The sequence below is a fragment of the Halyomorpha halys genome, unplaced genomic scaffold (assembly GCF_000696795.3).
Source record: "Halyomorpha halys isolate HHAL.00 unplaced genomic scaffold, Hhal_1.1 Scaffold865.1, whole genome shotgun sequence".
NCBI lineage: Eukaryota > Metazoa > Arthropoda > Insecta > Hemiptera > Pentatomidae > Halyomorpha > Halyomorpha halys.
The window spans coordinates 287352-303985 of NW_027110332.1; the positions used below are offsets into that span (position 1 = coordinate 287352).

Consider the following 16634-nt stretch of genomic DNA (forward strand, 5'->3'; position numbering starts at 1 on the left):
CTTTCTTTTTTATTTTTTATTTTTCTATACTTACTGTGGTTGTTATCTTGTTTTGTTTTTAGCCCTGAAGAAGGCTAGAAACTCTAGCCGAAACGTCGGCACATTAAAATAAGTTAAACATACTTATTTGTGTTTCATTGACCGCACCCCCAACCATCTTCTCCTCATATATACTTAACTACGGTATAGGATGTCTTTCGTTTCCGACGTACACTAAATGGATAGAGTGTCTTTGTCAATTGTTGGATAACATTGATGGGATAGGGTGTCTTTTATAACTGACATGTACAAAGGATATTCCCAATACAAGAGTGTGTGTTTTATAAAGAGTATGTCTAGCTTTCTCTTTCTCTTTATACTTTATCTTTATTCTTTCTGTAGCTGTATTGGCGTCTTCTTGCCGTGCTCTATTGGAGTCTTCTTTACTGACTCTACTGGTATCCTCATATTTAGTCTAGTATACGAGTAGAATGTAAGGATCGGAGGAATGTTACTATAAACTATCTGTTCTAATTTTCTCGATATTGTTATACGAATGAGCTCGATAATTTTAATTATTAATTTATTTGGAATAAATTAAAGAGGAAAAGAAAACATCTAATGCAAGGGTTCTCACAGAGGCAAACTAGTATAAATATTTTTTATTGGGCGTATTGGTAAGTACCCGCGGACACGTGTATTAATATTTATCAACATAGAATCACTAATAAAAAGTTTTACTGAAATCAGTGATCCCACGTCCAAACCCTCTCCTTCTTATAATAATACAAGAGCCAAAAAGGAGAAAAAAATCAATTATTTCACCCCAAGGAGATATTTCCATATTGGTCAAAGGTATGTGGACCCACATCAATATCGGCTCTCTAAAGGATACAGTGTTCAATCTAAGGACTTCAATGCTATTCATAAACGTTATAACTGTTACCATTATTCACAAGTAAAATTAAATGTTCAGACACCACATAATTCACTCAGGCTGTAGTACAAGAACCCAAGAGGAGAAAAAAAGACCCTATTTTTGATTACTTTAATGAAAACTATGTATAATTACTATTCAGAATTGATAAGTCTGTCAAATGTAGTTAAAGGGAATTATAAATGGCGGCTGTTTAAAAAAAAAAAAATTGTTTATTCGGAGCTCTATATTTTTAAAATTAACAAATATAGAAAACCTAATAGAACATCATTCAAAGTAAAGTAAATTTGATAAAATAGCCATAATGGAGCTGTTTAAATTCAATAATTCCCGAGTTTGTATTATAAAACACAACATTTCATAAAAAAGTACTCAGTCGTTCGTGAATTGATTGTGGGAAATCTATATCTCAGGAACATGAAACGTACAGATTAGCACTCAAATTTAAGCTAGTTTAATGTGCTATAAAGTATTATGATGTTTACCTTCGTAGGAGTAGTAGTTTTCATGATATTTGCTAAAATAAATTGATTTCTAGTTGTTCAGACAAAATTTCATATGAAAAATTCATATTCTTATACATACATCAAAAAAACTACTACCACTACGAAGATAAACTACTTTATAGTATATGAAACTATCTTGAATTTGATTGCTAGTAGACATCTATATGTCCAATGGTTCCTGAAAAATGATTTCCCACAATAAATTCACTAAATACTGACTTTTCAGTATATATTTCATGAAATGTGGCTGTATCTCGGGAATATTAAACGTAAATAGCTCTGCTAGGGCTCATATTTTAGTAAATTCACTCTACTTTAAACTATGTTCTGTTATGTTTTCTAGTGGTATAGGTAGTTGTAACGGTTTGGAGAACCTAATGAAATTTTTTTTTTTTAATTTTGAAACTGTCACCATTTTGACAGACTTATCATTATCGACTAGTAATTATACGTAGTTTTTATTAAAATAATAATAAATTGGGTTGAAATTATATGTTTTATATGACAATGAGCACTCCTTTATGAGCCCTCTTTCAACAGCCCCCATTTAGGCATTCATAAAGTGAGGCTTGGCAAGGAGCTGATCGCCCCGAGCATACTGATCACCGCTTCCACTCCGTACTGGTATTTCCTGCTCGCAGTGTGCCTCCCACCGGTCACATGGTTACAGATCAACGGTGGCAGGAAGTCCAGTCTGTCTCCCTTCGTCTGTCCCATATTAAATACTCCAAACTCGACTTAAACGATAAACGTGCTGATATCACTTCATGAGACGATTGGAAATCAACATATATAACTAGAGGCTGGAAATTCCAGTAGTAAAACTGTTCCTAATATTACAACTCTGTTCCTACACGATAGTCTCATTAAAAATATCCCATCATACCTCATACCCCACCATCAAAAATCTGGGAATAATCTTTGATCAAACACTTTTCTGGAAAAACCATGTATCCAATATCTCCCGCCGTACCTTTTCAACTTTAAAACGTTTAAATTACCTCCGCCACCTATTTCCATTTGAAACTCGTAGGCTCCTAGTCACTTCGCTAATATTTCCTCATTTTGGCTATTGCTGTACAGTATATGGGGGAGTCTCTAGGGATATCGAGGCGAAATTAAAACGTTTGATAAATTTCTGTGTACGATTCATCTTCGGGATCCCTAGGGACGCCTCTGTTTCCCGTTTTTATGCAGAGTTGAAGTGGCTTCTTACCGTCGTAAGTATTTCCTGGCATCCTTCATCTTCCAAGTTATCCAATCCTGCCGTCTTTCTTACATCTCCGAGCTCCTTCAATTCAAATCCTCTATTCGTTCCCGTAATATCCCGGTCTTCAGATTTATACACCAGGTCCCACCGAACCGCTGCTTTCGATAGATCGTTCATTATCCGAGCCTCATCCTTATGGAACTCCATCCCTTTCAACATCCGTCGCTCCAATACCCTCCCTACCTTTAAATCCCGCCGGTTCAATCATTTCTTGTCCATTCAGACCCCATAAAATTGTAAATATGTAAGTTAACTATTATATCATTCTTAATTACTTTTACATCGTTTTCTTTTCTCTTTTTTATTTATTCATTTTTTTTTTTTTTGTTCTACTGGTAAAAGTGAGAAAGTAACCTATAATTATTTTTTATAATGACTGTTTATATTTCTTTGTACATTTTACATTTTATATTTGTTTGTATTTTTGTTTAAGTATCTCTGAAGCTCCTCAGCCTTCATCTATTGATTTCTCTGTATTATTTTAAAGGGACTCGTCCCAGAATAATTAAAATATTATTATTATTATTAAAAAAAACCGAAAAACGTGTAAAATATCTGAATCTTACGAAAATCAACTTTATAGTTTATGAAATTAATGAATGTATTCAATACCCACCGCTTAAAAGTAAGACTAAAAACTGAAAATTAAGGGAATAATAATAATGAAGGGTCGTATCCAAGATGGGTTTGATTTTTTTTACAAAATAGACAATTTTGTCCGTTCTGGACAAAATCAGGCAGTACTTATCATCTGAATAAAGTAATATTTATGATTTTCTAATACAAGACCTGTAGGATGGATTTCGGTTTGAGCTCACCTCTCGCAGAAATATAAACAGGACATCGCTGGGAGGAAGCATTATGATGGGGGGAGGGGAGGGTAAACTGACAAAAGATGAAGCCAGTAAGGCGGGCCTTATGTGTTTTCCAAGGACGTAGCAAAGAAGTAGAGGAACAGTATGAGCCAATCACTGGCTGCCTTCTGTTTCAGTTGATATTGCAATGTCAGACATTCCTATTAATCTCAACATTAAGCCTTTGAATTTACTTCTAATTTAAAGGAGAGTATGGTTTAGCTACCCCCTGACGGAGGGCCGTCTTTGAATAGAGGCACTAAAAAATTTGGAGGACCTTCAGATTAGAAAGATAACTTTAATTTTTAACAAACTTTAATAATAGCTCAACAAACAATAACTTTAGATTATCGAAATAAATAAATCATATCATATTTAAAATCATTATTTCATTTGATATTTAGTAAGTAATACATTTTTTTAAAATTTACACGTGGTCTACTAGGAGTTAAGGTGCCCTAGGGTCGGTCTCTTAGGATAAAGATGGTTTTGGAAATATGTTCAGCTTGTTAAGAGTTTACATACGTATTCCAGGTAACATAGCTTCATTAATTTTTTTATGACGCATAGACAATATTTCTGGTATTAAGAAATTATAAAGAACTTCAAAACCTCTCGCTCATTACTCGGAATAGTAGTAGTATAATTTTAATTAAACCTATAAAAAATTAATTAAAGTTAACAACATTTTTCATACTTCAGGTTAATTAATTGTTCACTGAAGAAGGAAGGCGTGGTGATGCTAGGCAAGAATTTGCCAAGATCTAGTGTGACGCATTTGTATTTGGACAGGAACCCAATAGCAGATGAGGACTATTCACCCATATTGAAAAATAACACGATGTAAATTATTCAATACGCAATATATAATACAATATTTAATTTAAGCAAACGTAGTTACTTTCACCAAATGAGGTTTAATTTTAACTTTACTAATGATCATAAAAAAAAAAAATCTGGTGCAGTGCGCGGATCACACAACCAGAGTTGGGCAACTATGAAACTAATAGCTAAACTAAGATACGATATTTATTTATCAATGGTTCATTCATGGATAAGGGTCGTATCCATGGCAATGTTAGCTATTAGTTTTAGCAATAGCTAATTTTTGCTCTCTGTACACAATTTTTAAGGGGTACGCATCACCCTATGCTTGGATCCACTAGTGACCCCTCCACAATCTCAGTGCAATTGATTTTCAGTTTGTTATTAAGGTATTAGGTGAAATTGTTTCTCCTGAATAAACTTCAAATTTTCGAGAAAAAAAATTAAAACTGCTTTAACTTGTAATTCTACAAGAACTGCAGCTATCAAATGGAAATTAGTATAAGTAAAACTAAAGTAATGAGGATAAGAAGAGGGTAAGAAAGAGGAGACCGAATAATACGACTGAAGGGAGAGGAGCTGAAGAACTGGAGAGATCTCAAGTACCTGGAGGGTCCACCTTAACGAAAACGGCTGGATAGATTGAGAAGTCCGAGAAAGAATAAAATTGGCCGGAAAATAGTTCCATTCACTCGAAGCTGGTTTTCTGGGAATGAGAGAAGCAGCAAAAATGGTTAAAAAAAAAAATAGTACCTAAGACTGAGTTTATCCTCTTACTGACACATTCCAGTAAGTGCGAGTCCTACTCTTTTACCTGCCTCAAGAAATGAAAGCCAAATCCAAGCAATGAAAATGAGGTAAATAAGAAGGATAGAGGTGAAAACACGAAGGGACAAAGTCAGGAATACTAAAATAATAATAATATTCTATTTTTATTTTGGGATTGATCCCTTTAGAATAATATACAGGGGTCAAAATTAGTACAACATAAAGTTCAAGGTAAAGTACAACATAAAAATTAAATTATAAAACGTCATAAAATATAATAAACCAGTAAATTAGAAAAAGATAAAAACGAACAACAATAATTAACAGAATATATAAAACTATATATCATATCATAAAACATAAGATGACTAACTGATGAAAATAAATGGATTAAATGATATAAAAGGAAAAACATGATAAAAATCAAATACAATTAAACTAAAAATAATTAATGGAAAGGTACAATTTCTGCTAATATACATTTCTACAAGTATAAACGAAAATCTAAAGCATTAAATACAGAAAAAATATAAACCTTGTTTGAAACTGATGAGGAAAGATCTGCCCAAAGCTGCGGTTCGATGGGCAGTTTCATATAAGTCTGAAGGCCGTGAGCGGGTATTGCGGGAATGCACTGAGGATTTAAATTGAAGGATGTCAGATATGTACGGTGGACGGCGGGATTGGATAATTTGGTAGAGGAAGGAAGCAAGAAAATATTTGCGACGGAAGGAGGAGTAAAGCCACAATTCTTCATAAAATCGGTTGACAGAGGCGTCCATGGGGACTCCAAAGATGAATCGTACAAAGCAATTAATTAATCAGTAATTAATTAACCGTTTTAATTTTGCTTCGAGATCCCCGGAGAAACCTACGTAAATCACACAGAAATAATCAAATTGAGCGAATATTAAGGAAGTAACCAGGAGTCTACGTGTTTCAAAAAGAAGTAGGTTATAAAGATAATTTAAACTTTTTAGGGTTGGAAAGGTACGACGGGAAATATGGGAAACGTATTTTTTCCAGAAGAGAGTTTGGTCTATAGTGACACCAAGGCTTTTAACGTATGAACAGAATTGTTGTTTAGAAATAAGGTTGGAATTTGAGGAATAGTTATCAGGAGGTGATTGGATCCTATTGCGATTGCCTTAGTCTTCTCTGCGTTCAACATAAGTTTGTTTTCTTATGCCCAGTGACTAATTCGATTCAAGTCTTCTTGAAGCTTCTCCGTAGCAACCAATAGGTCAGGTGGGAAGGAAAGGTAAATTTGGAAATCATCAGCGTACAAATGGTATTGACAATGTTGGATAAGGAGGGGAAGGTCATTGATGTAGTCAACCGTGTCAAATGCTTTGGAGAAATCAAAAAGGATTAGGATAGTTAGGTTTTTGATTGATGAGGAAACGTTCTAGGAAATTAGAGAGTTGGTTTTGAAAGGTTAGGGAGGAGAGAAACAGGGCGGAAGTCATTAGGTGAAGAAGGATTAGGGATTTTATTTAATATTCGAACTAAAGCGGTTTTCCAACGAGAAGGAAGTGTGGCATTTTGCAAGGACAAATTTTATATATGATAAAATATGGGGATATGAACTGGGGGATAGGATTTAATCAACTTAACAAGAATGTTATCCGGTCCTTGATCGTTGGTATGGGATAGAATAGTGGCTAGTAATTCATCGTAAGGTATGTGGGGAAAAAAGAAGTTTTCAGGATTGAAGGTGTCATTTGGAATCTCTGGAAATATTGATCGGCCAGTAGCATGGCGTTTGAAATGGTTGTTGAGATCATTAGGTGTTATTGGAAGAGAGCTGAGGTTGTTTGATTCTGGTAGGGCTAAATTTCGGAGTATTTTCCACTTGGATTTGGGATCAGGAGCATTGGAGAGAGCGTGATGAATGTGAAGGGATTTAGCACGTCGAACTGCTTATTGGGTTCCATTACGGAGTAGTTTAAAATGAAAATAATCTGCTGACAGGTGGGTCCGACGAAATTTGCGTAAAGCTGCTTCTCTTTGTTCCATCACTTCCTTTGTTTCCAGAGTAAGCCAAGGTGCAGTTGGACAGCGTAAGGTTCTGGTTTTGATAAGAGCATGGATATCTAATATGGATTGCAGATGTGAAGTGAAGGTGGAGACCATAGTGTCGATGGAGTTATAGGAGTATATGATGTCCCACTGGACGAAATCAAAGTCAGGTTGAAGGGATTCATAGGAAAGGAAGTCCAAATTACGGTATGATATGATTTTGGGAGTAAAGCATTTGACTGGTAGGTCGTATGATATTTGGATCAGATCGTGAGATGAGAGGAAGGGAACTACCCAGTTAGACCTTTAAACCGGCTGAGAAGAGGAAAAGATTTTTACTGGAGAGTCGCAGAAAAAAAGGTCTAACCGGGTGTCAGAGGATTGTGTGTGATGTGTAGGAGAATAAAGAACGAGGTAAAAATTAAGGGAAAATATTAGGTCAGTAAGAAAGGATTTATCACTGGATTGAGAGAGCATGTTAATGTGAAAATCACCAGTGATAACAATATTAGAATAAGTGGAAACGAGTTGGACAAGAGAGGATTCGAAGGTGTTATCGAGTGGAACTTGTGGAGCTCGATAAATGACAGTAACTGGAAATTGAAACTTGGGAGGAAGGAATAAAGGGTTTAAGCTACGTTTCGGATACTGCGATGATATGTTAAAAGTTAAGGAAGTACTGTTTGAATTCGTCGAAGTGGGCAATAAGGGTACATTAACATGACAGTAACTAAGGACATTAGTCACAACTGTGGGGTGGTAAAAGGAAAAGTAAGAAAAAAATAAAGGTTGAGGTAGACAATAACAATATTATATATACTGCTACGATAATATAGAATGGAACAATAATAAGAAATTGCAAGGAATTTGTTGCTCGAGTTATCGAAATATGAAAAAAAAATAGTCAATAAAGTTTGAGTTAAAAAAAGAAGAGATGTAAATAGAGGAAATTCTACAAGTGATATCATTAAAGTGTTGGAAAAATGAAAATCAATATAAATAAAATATCTTCTATACAAAAAAAGAAAAGGGTAATAATATTGTGGTGACTTGGATACCGAAATCAACTGAAGACGTCCAAGTCGCTGGTCTTGCTTATGATGACTGGTGGGTAGCCATCAGACTGCCTGCACCTGACCCTTCCTTCGATGAACCAGACGTATTTGATTTTTGCCACTTTCTGCTTCTGCCTAGCTATCCAGTAGAGGTGCTTGTTGGTGGGCGTCATTGCTTCGCTCAGATAGATATACGCGGTGCACGTCGTTTCCATCCCAACCTAAGTGGAACAATCCCTTTTGGCTCTCACGAATCTCACTATAATAGGGCCCGGCGATCCTTCCTGTTTAGACCGCACAGCTTCACGCCCAAGCCTACACCAATACTGAGAATCGTTGCCACAACGATCTCTCCCTGCTTCTCCGGGATTCCTCTAATCTCACAGTATTTTTTAGGTTATTTTGCTCAGCCTGATTAAGTCTACCCTCAAGGTCCGATAATTTGACTTTAAGGTTTTTGTGTTCAATGGATAATTTCTCCATTTTTTTTTCTGCTGCTCTAGAAGTGCTTTCATCTTTTGTAGCCTTTCCATGTTTTCAAAGTAAAGCTCTGACTTTTTTTTTATCCCCCTTCCAGGTATTGCTGCCAATAATCATCTTTTTTTAAAAAACTCTATTTCTATTTACATATATCACGAAATTATTTAGTGGGAGCCATTTAATTTTTTTGGGAACAATTTTTAAATCGTGGTGCAGCCCAGCACTCAGTTGAGTGCCTTAAGATGGGGCTACACCTTATCCAGCAGCATCCGTCCTGTAGGTCATACATTCCTGGTCCGCATCCGTCCTGTTTACACCTCCAGTACGCAGCCCGGTTCAGCTCTCCTGGTCTCATCCTGCTTCTTCGCTGTCATCTTCTACTAGTGGCTCGTCGACTCCGGGTGGCCAGGCCCTCCCCAATGTAAAGTGCATTGGACCGACCACCTCCCCTCACCTGGTAAATGAATGGGGTAAATGAATTCCCTGAAGCAGGAGAGCTGCTTCTGAAAAGAGTCCTTTGTGTCTTTCAGATCTTCAATGCCCTGAAGCTTAGCCTTCATTTCTTTAACCTCCTGGATTAGCCCCTTTAAGTGAGAAATACCGAGAAATACTTAGGATGGTGCAGTCAAAGAAGCATTAGACAAGATTGAAATTGACTGGATAGGAATAGGCCCAGCAAACAGGTACAGGACAAAGGATTGGTCAAGCTTTGTAAGCAAGCGCCTCACACTGCTCTACTGTAGAAGAGGAAGGATTAAAAAAAAACTTAAAAAACTTAGAAAGGGTGAAAAACAATGATATAAGATCAATGTTTTTGAATTTGATATTCCAGGATTGCTTGTTCAATGTATATTTCTAAAGATTGATTCTCTAGAATCTAGTTGAATGTATTGATTAAAATAACTTACCTTATTGAAGGAAGTTTCAAATCCTCTTGATATCAATATACCAGCCTGTTTCATAATAAAGTAAAAAAGTAATGTTGTAGAAAGATAGTCGGGATAGCGGCCTATAAAGGTATCAAAATAGTAAATGAAAACTATTTATTGTTAACCAATAAAAACCTTTGTAAGAGATTGGGAGGACTTCAAGATCGTTAGTAGTTTGGGTTTTCTCAATGGGAAATGGTAGATCGGCAATGCTCTCTTTTATGGTCTGATAAATTATCTCCTTAGAAAACAGAGATGCTTTATATAGATTTATCAAAATATATCATTTGTTTTAACAAATCACCAAATAATATGTACCTCCCTTTGGAGATTTAATTAACTGTTTCTTTTTTTGCAGATTAGTACATTTGTCTTTAGCAATGTGTAAGATTGGTTACAAAGGAATGCGAGCTTTATCCAGAGTACTAGGGCCATATGAAGGCTCACAACAAACCCAAAATTTGAAATCGTTAGCCCTAGATGATAATAACATTAACTGTTTTGCTATGAAACATTTTGCTGAGGTAATAATCTAGCAGGAATAATTTGAGAAAATCTAATGGTGGTTATAAGTTTTCATATTATTGGTTCTCACTCAAAATCTATTTAGTAAATAAAAAATGTGTAAAATGAAAACTTATATGATATGATCTCGGAAACAAAATAAAGAAAATTGATTTGAAAAAATGACTCCATTAATTAAGGATCAAGCAATAGTTAATAACACATAGTCAAGCGTCAATAAATTTTAATATTAACATAAAAATTGGGAACAAAAAAAAAAACATAAAAAAATAGGGATTTTGACATTTGAAAATAATTAACAAAGATAAGGCATACATCAAATTGAGAAATTTTCTATCAAAAGAAAATATATCCACTTTTCGATAAATTTCCTTTGTAGGAGAAAATTTAAATTTTGAGATAAACTGAATAAGTGTAGAATTTTAATTTGTCAAAAAACCCCACAATTTTTTTTTGGAGTCCATTTCTGATCAATTTTACATCTTAGATAAAAAATATTAAATTACTACAATCCATTACTTAGTTTATAATGTCCTAAAGAAAATATTCATACAAACTCCAATATATTTTTTTTTAAATAATCTTATTCCAATTTAATATTATTCATAATTTTTCTTCCATAAATTCATGAAAAATCTTTCATATTAATTTTAATTATTTCATAAATTTTCCAAAGTATTTAGTAAATTATTTATCAATTTTACTGATAATTGATGTATGCAATAATGGTTTGTTAAACATTTGCTTTTTAACTTCTTGTTTCAGAAGCTAAATCAAAATTTTTTCATTTCAAAACAAAAATACCATTGTTCCTTGAGTTTACTTGTATTATTGTGGGAATATATCTGGTAAGGTTCTTTACGCCAACCCCAAGAAAGACCAATGGAATAATTCTTATAATAACTATTATTCTTTTATAATTATGAGAGATAGTTGACCGTGGATGATGAATGAGGAGAAGATGGTTGGGGGTGCGGTCAATGAAAAACTCAAATAAGTACGATTAACTTATTTTAATGTGCCAACGTTTCGGCTAGAGTTTCTAGCCTTCTTCAGGGCTGTTAGCTGGAAGATCAAACGTCTAATAAAACGTCTTAGACGTTTGATCTTCCAGCTAACAGCCCTGAAGAAGGCTAGAAACTCTAGCCGAAACGTTGGCACATTAAAATAAGTTAATCGTACTTATTTGTGTTTTTCATTGGCCGCACCCCCAACCATCTTCTCCTCATTTATTATTCTTTTAAGTCGAATCTTTTTGTTTTCCTAATGAAATTTAAAAGGGATAGCCAATCTATGAAGGATGCCTCATATTCTGAGATTGTACGGAGCCTAGAAGACTATACCTTAGTGATGCATACCAGTCAAATTTTGCTATATAATATAGATCTCTTTCCGGGGCCTGTCCACATAAGTGAGAAGTTTCATCACAAACCTTAAGATGTCTTTCAAATCAGCAATGGCCAGTAAGAATTCCTAGTAGTAATTGGAGTTCATTTCTATTTAGGCCTAACAGCCACTTAGTTCTAGAAGCAGAGGGTTTAGCTATTAATATCTTTGCCTGTCTTAGCCCAGTACATTCCCTCTGCTTCTTGCCAGGTATCTTCCAAGTCCAATAAAGGACTTCTTTACACTAATGCCTTTTAGAAATATTTCATAAGCTATATCGACATTTTTTTTATTTTACAACTGTTCCTAGCATTTATATTACCAAATGAGAATTCTGTATTCACTTTGTAAAACACAATGTCACAAAAATGGTTGGTTCCTTATTGAATTTGAAGGTATAATTAATAAGCTATTTAAAATGATATATACAGATAGTTAATCTTAAATCACAAAATACCATTATGGAATGGTTAAAATAAATCAGTGTTTAAGGTGGAATTCAGATTTGATATTTGTATCATTGGCTGGCAACTTAATTGGAGACCAAGGATTAGATTATTTGAGCAAGAGCTTGTATCCAAGAGAGCTATCCCAAAAAGAAATAAACTTGATGAACTGCCGATATATTGAGAGGATTAAGGAATTGGAAGATATAGTGAGTGTAGACTCATTAAATATGTACTGATAGTGTATTTAGTTAGCTTTAAGAATTTCAATTTAAGTCTTAGTAAGCTTCCTTCCATCAGGAATCAGAGATTTCAGCAGTACAGAGTAATTTAGGTACTCGAACAACTCCAGTAATCCAAACTGGCAAACAAAAAACAAACTTATGATACTTTAACTTTAAAAGTTACAAAAACTCAGCATGCAATATAATTTTTGTTTCAAATAATAGTTCACATGTGTAAACAACATTTAAAACAAACTTCTCAATCTATAGGCCATTTATTGTAATCACTGTAAAAATCAAAAGTGGAAAATTTTACAGTTCCGATATTGGGTAATCTAATTCCTTTGGAAGTGTTCATAATATATTTTGTTGAAATTATAAATACATAATATCCACTATGTAAAAATAATTGAATTAAAAGCATTAATAAATCCTTACTAAGAGTATTCTTTATTTATACTCTTTTTCACTTATAAATAAACAATGTTATAGTTTCAACAAATTAAATCATCACTTAGCATTACTGGGGATGTAAAAGAAAACTTTTTTTTTTTTAAAACTGCAAACTGTCAAATTTCCAATAAAATATGTAAACAATATTAAATAAATAAAAATAGTTATGTACATTCATATTGTTGAATTTATTTACACCATTTTTTGTAATACTTTCTGTAATCTGAACTTTTCTGTTATCCTAACACTCTCCTGCAGCAATTATTTCGAATTACCGAGATAACACTGTATTTTGAAACCTGAAGCATAAGATATTGGTTATCTTGAAGAAATTATGCGAGCTCTGTTCTCTAGAAAATTCTAGAAACTTTAAATATTCAATTTTTTTCAAATTAAATTTTTTTTTACTCCTCTTCTTAACTCAATATTATGGAAAAGTAACAATCTTTTACTGTTTAGGATAGAGGTCTCCAACTAAACAAGAGATTAATTAATTAACAACTGTAGGTGGAGAACACTAATTAATACAGCAGGGAGAAAAATAATCACTTGAAGATAATAAGACCAAACTCACACATATGTTCACAATTTAAAAGATAAAAAGTGTTTTTACTCCTGCTTTACAGTAGCTATTAATCAATAATTTCAAACTTCTTCAATAGCATAATTTTTAATCATTATGTTCATATAACCCCCAAAAAATCAGATGAAGTTATAAAATTATACTACCTTCACTTCCCTGGATGTGTTAATGAAAATAATTGGATCTGTTTACAGGTAAATGAAGAACTTCATCTCCCGGTAGTAGAAATTCCAAACCAGGAAGTGGACGTTTTTGAAGAGGATGAGGAGGAAGGATTTCAAAATCTTTTTGGTATGGATACATTTACTTGATTAGAAGTAATGGAATTGATTTTTTCCTTATCCCAAAGTTGTTAGTTGTTCAACCATTCGAAGTCTTGCTGCCCAATATAAATATGATTTTTTCAAATGCCATCCCTTGTCCCTTGGTTGCACAGTACACATGTAGGGTCCCGAGTCAGGCCTCGCTTGTGGAGATGATTCTGTAGTCATGGCCAGTTGTCAGGTGGAAGAAGGCTACAGCACTTCTTCTAGAGAGAGTTCAGCTAGGATTGGGTTTTGTATTAAACACTTATATGTTTCCCCTTCCACCTTGTCCATGTATTTTTTTTTCCTCCTAAACTGTGGTCTTTACCATTCTTTTTATTGAGTCATAGGATCTTGGATGGGTTGGTTGTTGCAATTTAGTTTAGTCCCTTGGCAAGACTATCTGCCTTTTCATATCCTGAAATCCCGCAGTAACTTGGAATCCGCTGTAGGAGCACATTAGTCCCTTGGAGTGTCAGGTTGTGGAGGAGGTATTTGGATTCCAAAATAGCACTTGATAGACTTTCATATGTGTTAGTAACTGTAAGGATATCTGCTCGAGAGTCAGTGAAGAAAATGGTATTCTGGTCTTGCCTTCTCAAGAGTGTTCTTAAGGTGATGAGGATAGCTGCTATATCACCGTTAAAGTTTGTACCTTTGTTCCCTAATGTAGTGCTGAATTGGAAATCTCTTGAGTATGCCCCTTGATAACCAACCAAATGAATACAAAGTCACCAGACTGCTCAGTATGGTGCAGTCAATACTTGGAAATTGTTTAATTTAAACAAAACTAGTATTGAAATTTCGATATTTAACATAATTGGGTTAGTTGATTCCAAGCAGTCCAGAAAAAAAAAAATCATACATTTAAGTCTGTTTCTTTTTGGTAGTTCAAAAACAGTTTTATTTCCTCCAGTTTCCAAATGGAAGCCATTTTTGTTTCAGACCACGTAATTTTTTTGAATTAAGAGACATGTGAGGTAATAAGTAAATTTAAGCTGATATAAATAACACACCACTGACCAGCTTTACTTTTAATAAAATGTAATTATTTTTTAGATTGAGATGCTACAGTATGATAAAAATATTAACATTAAACATACAGAATTATCCCAATAATTTTTGATCTTCAAACAGATGAAGAAACACCTAAGAACGATATAGATCCAATTCGGATGCGTGTTCTACAGCAAACCTGTGATGAGTTTTTGGAAATGGACCCTCATCCATTAATTGCAAATGTAACGATATGCAACAAGAAACTGATTGGTGGCGGCAATAGTACACTGAAGGTGTTAAATATAAGCTGTAAGAGAAAGATATATAATCCTAATGAATTATAATTATAATTTAACTATCAGGAATTGCTATCTGAAATAGATTTTCAATCACAATTATAATTCCAACAATCAGAAATGAAATTTTTAAGTAATATCAGGGTTCCACAATATCATTATTAAATATTTAAATCAAAGACAGGAATAGTGGTTTTTATAAAAATTTATTATGAAAACCTATTATCCAAGTTTTATTTAAAAGAATATTTAATCCTATTCATGTTAAAACTTATTAGTAACAACAATTTAAAGAGGTCATAAACAAATTTTATTCTAAAAATATAATACTGTTCCACATTATTTTTTATTTTTTATCCTGAACTGAGCCGCTAAATTAAAATGTTTAATCGATTCATAAATAAATTTTAATAAAAATACACAACCATTAAAATTTATTAAAAAAATAGATTCTTAAGTATAAATTTGAAATAAGGCTCATCCATAGTCAATGTCTTGTATTAGTGATGATAATTAAGTCTTACATATCTCAGTTAATACATTTTCTGGTTTTGTTGGCAATGTTTCATCAATAAAATTAATATTCAATTTCTTGTTATTAGAAATAATTAGTGTTATCAATATTCTTCAATAATTTGTATTTTAAAAGGAAACAAATAATATATTTAATCAAATGTCCATGATATCTATTTTCTTTAAAACTGTAATTTGTAATGAATTTCTGTTACTCTATAGTCGTGAGTCAACCCTGTGGGTTCTGCCACCCAGCCTTTTAAAGTGGTTACCCTTGGTTAAAAATCTGGCAGTCAAGCCTGATTCTGACCAAATCACCCCCTTGCACAACCATTGGTCTAGTAACAGTACTTCCTTACAAAGTACTGCAGCCCTTGACCCTTCATGTGTTGCAGTGTTACAGATTTAATTTTAATTTGTAATGGATGCAGTGCACATAGTTTTATCCACTCACTTTCTTTTATTATTTTAGATGCTATTTAAATTATTTTTAAAGATTCATCAATTTAAAGTATAATAACTCACAGTTGAAACATTATTTTTACATTCTTTCAGTTCCATTCAATACTTAAATGATTTTACTGTTCTAAACCAGATATAAGTTACAGACAGATTTCAGTAGCTTTACTTAAATATTTCAAAAATTATGCTTCACTGTCATATGTTATATTCATTTACCACCACAAGTAATAGCTGTTTTATATAATCTTCTCACATAAAAGGACTTATTACAAATTTTATTTGTATTTGTTCAAATATACCTCAACCCAGAATATAAGTCAAAACCACTAACAAGAAATAAATTTTCAAAGTTAATATAACCATCTCAATTATAATTATATTATATATTATATTATTATATTAAATAATCTATCTGAGCTTCAGACGACCCCAGTACTGCAACTCTGACCCTTCATGGATTGGAACGGTACAGGTTGTTTTTTCCTTCTTAACTCTCAGTCTTACCATTGAACTGTCATCCCTAATCCCACTATAAGATCTGTGTCTCCTACCAAGACGGTAGAAATGAAAATAAATGACAAAGCGACACAAAAGCTAAGAGTTTGGTCGAACTAAACTTTTCCTAATTAAAGTCCAAATATAAGTCGATTGTGAATAGAAAAGAATCTCAACCTATATTCAGGCGAATATAGTATTCTGATAAAATATATACCAACTAAGAAAACTATTGTCATTTGAGGGCACTTACATAATACGTAAATCTTGCCCAACTAACAAAAACCAACCTCTTTGTTGGCCTTAGTTAAAAGTTCTGGTG

General features: G+C 33.4%; 1 protein-coding gene across 5 annotated transcripts in view; it reads left to right on the top strand.

Annotated features, from left to right (window-relative positions):
- LOC106686734 (uncharacterized) overlaps positions 1-16634 on the top strand; it is a 51185-nt gene that overhangs the window by 31270 nt on the left and 3281 nt on the right. For 3 of the 5 annotated variants that reach the window (XM_014430206.3, XM_014430205.3, XM_014430203.2), the window contains exons 5-9: positions 4249-4389; positions 9984-10149; positions 12021-12191; positions 13437-13533; positions 14685-14855. In XM_014430206.3, the coding sequence (XP_014285692.1) occupies positions 4249-4389; positions 9984-10149; positions 12021-12191; positions 13437-13533; positions 14685-14855 (746 nt within the window). The remainder of the gene's footprint in view (positions 1-4248; positions 4390-9983; positions 10150-12020; positions 12192-13436; positions 13534-14684; positions 14856-16634) is intronic. The other 2 variants (XM_067048483.1, XM_014430204.2) reach the window with 2 other exon arrangements.